This window comes from Sinocyclocheilus rhinocerous, unplaced genomic scaffold (genome assembly GCF_001515625.1).
Source record: "Sinocyclocheilus rhinocerous isolate Xijiao unplaced genomic scaffold, SAMN03320098_v1.1 scaffold1198, whole genome shotgun sequence".
Classification (NCBI taxonomy): domain Eukaryota; kingdom Metazoa; phylum Chordata; class Actinopteri; order Cypriniformes; family Cyprinidae; genus Sinocyclocheilus; species Sinocyclocheilus rhinocerous.
Genome location: NW_015649585.1, coordinates 134,643 through 142,526, shown reverse-complemented (window position 1 = coordinate 142,526; position 7,884 = coordinate 134,643). Strand labels below are relative to the sequence as shown.

Below are 7,884 nucleotides of genomic sequence, written 5' to 3'. Positions count from 1 at the left end.
ACGTAGGGGGACATCCCCCCCCCCCGGAACGTGATCGCGAACAGACCGAGGGGGGCCCCGCTCCCTACCTCGCACCGGGCCCCACGTCAGCTAAGGACGGCCCTGGGTGGTGGTTTCAGAGAGTGCCATTAAAGATGCAGTTCAATAATTTTATTTATTTATTTATTTGTATTTCATTCAGCAACGAGTTCAGTATTCAGCTGTACCAATGGGAGACCGAGATAAAATACATGACAAGCAAACAACTTATTCCAGCTTTTTCAGACAGTCAGGTGACCACAGGTACTGATGCAGCATCAACACAAAACATCCACATTTTAACAATAGGATTGTGTCAAGTCTGATTATAGAAAATTCAAGCTCTAGAAATAACATTTTATCACACCTAGTTATATTGAGATAAATAAATGTGAAACCATGTGGAGAATCAGTAACGTTTATGTTTTCAACAGCCCTGAAAGTCTGCTTTACAAGAGAAAGAAACCTCAGCCTTTTAAGCTTCGGGAACTTCATGATGATGAATGGATTACAAAATCATCCGAGGAGTTTCCTTCACACAAATGCGGTATGTACAATAACCTTTCGTTATGCCGTAGAAAATGTTCTTCAGTGCAGAATATCAGTGATTTTCCACAGGAGTGAAAGCATGAACTCAATATATTAATTAAAAGTTATCAATGGAATGCAATATTTGAACACATTTATCAAATGTGATATTTTTACTTAATATAATACATTCAGAAGCGTTTTAAAATCTGTAGCTACCTTTATATTTTATGACAAGTTTTCCAGAAAGTAAACATATGAAATATTCATCAAGTGTGTCACTTTAATAAGTTTGTTTTTTTACCAGGCCCTATTCACCTGGAGCGCAGATGCCCGACTCTCAGCTCTGTGTTCAAAGGAGAGAAACTTACAGGCAACCAGGAGAGACTGTCAACAACGAACCAGTCCTTCCTCTCAGAGGTGCATGTGTGACCTGCTGCAAATTATTCTTGCCTAAAGATTACAATAATACAAAGCGTGTTGTTTCTAACTCAGGGATATTTGTTTTGTCAGATAAACCGCTCAGAGTTCCCAGTGCATGTGGATGGACCCAGTATCAGGACTTTGAGCAATGTTACATTCGGGAGGCCTGATCTGGCTGGAAAATACTACAGCACAGCATCGCAGGAGCAGTTCCCATCCAAAGAAGTGCTCCGTCCCAAGCCACCGGTTTACCCACCTAGCCACGTGCTGCTTGAGCAAGGTACTTTTGGTTTGCTAACCTGTATTTTCACAGTAATCACCTAAAATGACCTACGTCACATTAACCTTACACTGTGAAAAAGTGTATATGGGCAGCTTTTACTTTAAAAGAGTTCTACTTGATCGGACCCCTAAATTGCTTTTTTACTGATGCAACTGAATGTTGCCAGGTTGGCTCAGTCATGTTTTTGAGTAGAATAAAAGCAGTTCATTTAAATGTTACTACATAAAGAACATTTTTAGGTCACCTGACTTAAAAAAAAAAAGACTAAACAATATACATAAAAATACTCTATGTAAAACATATATAAAATATAAAAGTAAATAAAAATATATGAAATGTAAATTATGTTGTTAGTCTCTGTAATTGATTATCGCATAATCTACTTGTATTTGTAGAGTCGGATCGGATGCTTACAACCATGCAAAAAGATTTTGTCCCCCTGAACTCCAGAAGGCAGGAACTGAGCCCTAGTCAGCTTCAGCGGGTAAAATTTTACATATATTCTCCAGTCCATGAGAAGCGAACAAAGACATTGGTCTGTTTTTTTTTTTTTTACACTGTTCCCAACCAAATTTAGTTAAAACCATGTCATAAGTAGTGGACAAGTAGTTTCCATAAAAGTAGTGCTGTCAAACGATTAATCGCGATTAATCGTTTGACAGCACTACTTAAAAGTGTCCATTAAATTGCAATGATTATGTTGACATGCTAATAACTATTTCTGAACTATTTCCCCTCTTTGAGAGCTGACCTTCAACCTTTAACTAATCTCTTACTAGGTTAAAGACAGCCATATCAGGCCCCGGCACAGCAAACATGACTTCAGGACGACGCACAATGAAACTTATATGTCCAAACCCTACTGCAAGGCATCCCAGGACAACCCATCCCTAAGAAATATCAGCCATATGCCATTTTAAATTATTTTTAAAAAAAAAACTAAAAAAAACTTCTAAATCACAGAAAAGCTTTGCACTCTAAACAAATGGGGAATTTCTGCTAAAAGCCTGCTCATTCAATAATCTTATTATATGCTAGTTTATTATTAGGTATTTGTCATTAAACATAATTGAACTCAGCCCTGCACATTACACATTGGAAGTGAAAGATTCTCATTAATAGTAGCCATCATTTACCTACATTAATATGTGGCCCCCAAAAGCCATGTGGGACTTTGTTTAGAGTGCAGACCTTTTTTGTTTTTGACATTAAACAATAAAATGTTTAAGACTTGCATATTTCAAAGCATCGTTTTTGTCTGTGTGTGGCACGTGGGAAGACCAGAATTTGGCACATAATGTTATTAACCTCCATAACCACAGTTGATTCACACAGAAAATCTACACTGAAGGTGTGTGATACAAAGTAAATTTAAGAAAATGCTTTTTTTACTGAAACATACAAAAGACCAAAACAAAAGACTTAGGCCTACAGCATTCTGTATAATTCTTCATAGCAGTTGATTATCAGCTGGTCAAAATCCACTGCTTTATTGGACATCATAAAGAAATACCCAAAAGCCTAGACACATTTTTGGGAATTGATATCAGTATAGTTGGAACTGTTGTTGAGATCTGTGATTTGGTGGGAGTAGTTTTCTAAATAGATAATTAGATTAAGACTTTGAACAGAACATAGATATAAGATACTGTTTAGTATTGCCAGTGTTGTTGAATTATATATTGTTGAACCAGTATTGAAGAACCAAAATGGTTCTTCATTGGCTGCGAAAAAACCCTTTTGGACGTTTTATTTCTAAGGGTGTGTACAAAAACACTGCATTGTAGTAAAGTGTTTACTTGTTGTCTAAAAACAGGAGAACACTGTGAGAAAGGATTTTTATATTCACTGTTTTGCTTTCATATATTGAGCAGTAAAATACTAACTTAGGCCACAGGGCTTGACTAGATTGCATTTAAGATCCTGAAGTTGGTTACTGAACATGCAATACATGCAATACAATCACTTGTGTCACAATCTCCAGTCACCAGCCCATTCACCACAGCACTACATTTCCCAGCATCCCTCTTGGTTCCCACCTGCACACACTCAATCATCACTCACACCTTCCAATAATCAACACTTTAGCACAGTGGTTCCCAACCCTGGTCCTGGAGGCACCCCAACACTGCACGTTTTGCATGTCTCCTTAATCTAACACACCTGATTCAGGTCATCAGCTCATTAGTAGAGACTCCAAGACAGGGCTGTCCAAACTAAACACACCTAAACCAGCTAATCAGGCTCTTACTAGGCATAGAAACTTCCAGTCAGGTGTGTTGAGGCAAGTTGGAGGAAACTAAAGATCTCAGGACACCGGCCCTCCAGGACCGAGTTTGGACAGCCCTGCTTCAAGACATGAAATTGGTGTGTCAGAGAAAGGAGACATGCAAAATGTGCAGTGAAGGGGTGCCTCCAGGACCAGGGTTGGGACCCACTGCTTTAGCAGACCACACTGTTTGTCTGGTTTCATCTATAGCCTTATGTGCAAGACTTACCCAAACTTTTACCTACCCGCTCACCTGTCTTCATCCTCTTAGTAATACAAAGGACTTTGTTAATTGTTCCATGTGCTGGATCATAATTGAATGAATTACTTGTGTGGTTAATTCTATAAGTTCTGCAGTAAAATCTTGAACCCTGTTGTCTGACCTCCAGTTATTGTGACAACTTGAGGCTGACACAATCATATATTGAGAAATATGTAAGAATATCAAGAAACATCTGGTGTTGTTGAGTGGTTGTGAAACAGATAACTGCTTACAACAATAACAATATAAAAAAAAAACACATATTTAGCAACCAATAACTACTCGGTAACATTACAAATATTCACAGAAGATTAATCAGTCTTAATTAAAAAGTCTTTTTTATTATTATTATTATTTCACACTCTATAGCCAATCCATAAAGGTCCTATAGGGGGCCCATCTCACTTGCATTAAAGACATAAAACATATTTTTCTGCATAAAAGTGCAAGTGACTAGTAAAAGTTGGTAATCAAACACGTTGATCAGTGCAGATGTGTGTTGAAATGAGATATTCCTCTTCTGTTTTCTTTAAAAAGACCTAATGTGCCAATGACTGCATTTCATCAGACCAGCATCTGTGCTAAACTTGCAAAAATGGTAAGTTTAATAATGCTACTGATCGTTATAGAATTTATATGTGAACATTTACTGTTGTATACTGTGTTTTTTTTTGCCTTTGTCTCTTTAAGTGAATCTGCCTGCTTCTTTAAGGGTCTAAAACTGGGTAAATAAAAACAGACACACGTACAACCATATTTTTAATTCTTTCTTTAAAAGTCAACATGAAGTCAAAATTCACTCTTAGTTTTTAAAAAAAATATATTTATATTGCCCATTTCATCATAACTGATGAGTTAATCATTGCTTAGTTGTTTTGCATCAAAACAAATTTTTGGTTAAAACATTCAAAATAATAAATGTGTAATGGAAACTGTATGTCTAACGTTCTAACTATAACACCATTTATTTGACGTTTTTCACCATTTATTTGCATTATTTTGAATTATGTTTTTCTAACAGAAAATAGGTGTTTACTTGAATCATATTTCATGTCAAATACCCAAGAACAGAAAATATTCAAATATAACAACACTGTAAAAAAAATTACGTAAAATTTACGGTAAAAAACCGGCAGTTGTGGTTGCCAAATACAGTTTTTCACCGTATATAGTAGGGGAATTTACCGTTAACCATTTAACAGGTTTTTACTGTAGCATTTTTACAGTCTTTTACCGTTAAATTCACGGTCATTTTATACAGTGAACGAAACACCCATATTTGAATGATGATGTATGTACACTTTTAGGTAAATAAACACTGCATTTCTTCTTAACTCTTAACAGGGGAAAAACATTGTGTTGATGACTATGATAACTCCAAGCATCCAATGGGAAGTGCTTGGACAAACGGCAGATGTGTCAGTTGTACCTGCTCTTTCAGTGGAATGAAGTGCTGTGACACGTAAGACATTTAAAACTTAACTCCTGTTGACATTTTAGAAAGCTAAATATATTGTTTTTAAATTGTTTTATTAATTTCACCTTGTCCTTAAGTTTTTTTTAATTAATTTTTTTAATGAAAACAATTGGAGTTAATATAATAGAGATAATACAGTATTCCTGAAATAAAAGTGCACTTAAAAGCGTGAACACTTTCATGACTATGTTTCTTAACACACTCAAGTACTTAAGTAAAATGAAAAGTCTTACCTTGAAGGACACGGTAAGTAATTTTAATAATATGTTGCCATGCTTTAAAGAAGTATACACTTATTTTGATATGTTGACTAACATACTAAAGCACATACTTGATTATCATTTAACTATAGTGTTATTCTACATTTAAAGTATAAATATATTTTAAATGTATTAAACGGCAACTTCATTCTTACAGATGTGTAGGCCTACATATATATTTAAAATACATAAGTACATGACATAAAAGTTTCAATAGAAATGTCATCATTTTAGTTTACAATGAATGCTTATGTAGTACACTATAAGCAATCCAAGCAAGTATGAAATTACATATAAAATGTACTTAAGTCTTATTTAAGTGGGTGAAAAAAGCACTCTTAAGTTCAGCAAATTGCATATAAATTTAATCTATAATACATTGACATAATTGTCAATAACGTGCATAATTAATTGTAAATAATATGCAATTACGTTTCCGAAAACATTATATTAAGTTCGCACTTAAGTATAAACTTTTAAAGTATAGTACTCTTTTTTTATATGTATGCTATAGCATTCTTTTTCACAAGGGTTGTTCATTTTTAGCTCATCTTAGCTCCATTAACTTTAAAAACAGCATCTCCTTTAAACCTGAGGTCATGCCTGCCTGTTTGAACACATTTTTCATAAACATTCATGTTTACAAGCTGAGGGATGAGTTGAAATTTATTTCCGTGATCATGAACAGCATTGTAGGTTTTATATTTCAAGACATTTCCTCTGAAGTGATGTGCTTTTTGTTATAGGATGGGCCGAGTGACTTCCATGACTAAAGGCTGCATTGTGAAGTATGATTACAAAACATGCACATTTGACGTGTTTCATCCAGAAGACCCCACTATTAAGTGTTCCTATGGTGCTGTTGGAAAATAATGTCCAGTGATCGAGTAATGTGTACTTATTTGGACTGGAATGAACATCAGCTGTTTTTGGATCCAGCTTAGACTATGCTGCATACTAATTATTAATGACACAGCTAAATATCTTGATTACAAAAAGGTGTGGCATTCAAGACTTTCTTTCTTTTATCGCTAAAACGAAGCATTTTTTAAGTAGAGCTAAGAGAACAAACAATTGTGTTTCTTATATAGAATTTTGCATCTTATATTTGTAAAAAATAGCTTATAGGCTACACTTGTCCATGTATAGAGGCCATACATGTTGGAAGATAAAAAAGTGTATGTTTATGTAAAAAAAAAAGGTATGAATTATGTTACCTTTTCATTTAAAGCATGAATCTTGCATTGTTTGCTTCTGATTAACTGAATTGTTAAAATCGCTCAATTGAAATGTTGCATGTTTGTTGATGATTAAATCACATTTTCTCATCACACATCACAATAATCTTGTGTTTTAAGCAATGTTTATGTGAAATGACACATGTGAAACCCTAATTAAAACACAATAGCAGGTTATTAATAATGAAAGAGTAGATGTGTTACAAGCAGGGCCTGATTTATACATAGGCTTGTCCTGAGCAGCCAAATTACAATAAGGAGAATTAATCATTTATTCTACGAGCTACCTACAACATGCAAATAAATGTAACAATCAATACGACAAAAAATATTTCCATGTTTTACACACAAAATTACATTTTACTATCTGTGAAATGCACACTTTCTTTCTCTCGCTCTTTCTCATAAGAAGCATAAATGCACACACATACAGTACAGACTCAACAGTACAGGATCAAACACGCGCACAGAAACTTGTAAGCGCTGCCCTGCGATCTTTTCAATAAAATAGATTTGCAACTGAAGAGCTACATAACATTTCTCAGCATGGAGGTAAGCAGTTCAACTTTTAAGATTAAGAATATTTACTGTCACTGTATGCACACAGTAGTACAACACAACAATGACATGGGGTTAGCAGCTCTAAAACAGTAGGCTAAATAATAAATTAACTAGTAAAATAAAAATAAACAGTATAAACAATATAGTGTTGTAAAGTGAGGTGGCAGAGTACTTTAAAAACAGCATCAGTATTGCACGCATGTTCGTTATTGTAAACAATGCTCACAATGTTATTGTATAGTTATAAACAATATAGACAGTATGACGGTAGCAGTATAATGCACCTTGGCAGTACAATATTGCACATATATTCATAAATTGTAATTAATGTTCACTGTTATGAGTCATAATCTGTATGTTAAACAGTACACATTAGTAATTCATGTGGATGGTTAGATACATAAGTTCCAAGTCTTCCAGATCTTGAATCCAATTGCAGAGCAATGACTATAGTCCACGAACAACATCCTTACACACATGTTGTGTCTCTCCAGATAGCTGTTGTCACCTTATATTTATTCTCAATCTGAGCAAAAAAGATGTTGAGCTCATAAGATAGTGAGAC

General features: G+C 34.8%; 1 protein-coding gene across 1 annotated transcript in view; it reads left to right on the top strand.

Moving 5' to 3' along the window:
• The window catches only part of LOC107710821 (uncharacterized), a 3,477-nt gene extending 1,305 nt beyond the window's left edge, over positions 1-2,172 (top strand). Inside the window, exons 3-8 of the mRNA XM_016515670.1 lie at positions 182-282; positions 453-565; positions 854-966; positions 1,060-1,249; positions 1,648-1,736; positions 2,032-2,172. Coding sequence (XP_016371156.1) covers positions 182-282; positions 453-565; positions 854-966; positions 1,060-1,249; positions 1,648-1,736; positions 2,032-2,172 — 747 coding nt within the window. The remainder of the gene's footprint in view (positions 1-181; positions 283-452; positions 566-853; positions 967-1,059; positions 1,250-1,647; positions 1,737-2,031) is intronic.
• The last annotated feature ends 5,712 nt before the right edge of the window (positions 2,173-7,884 follow it).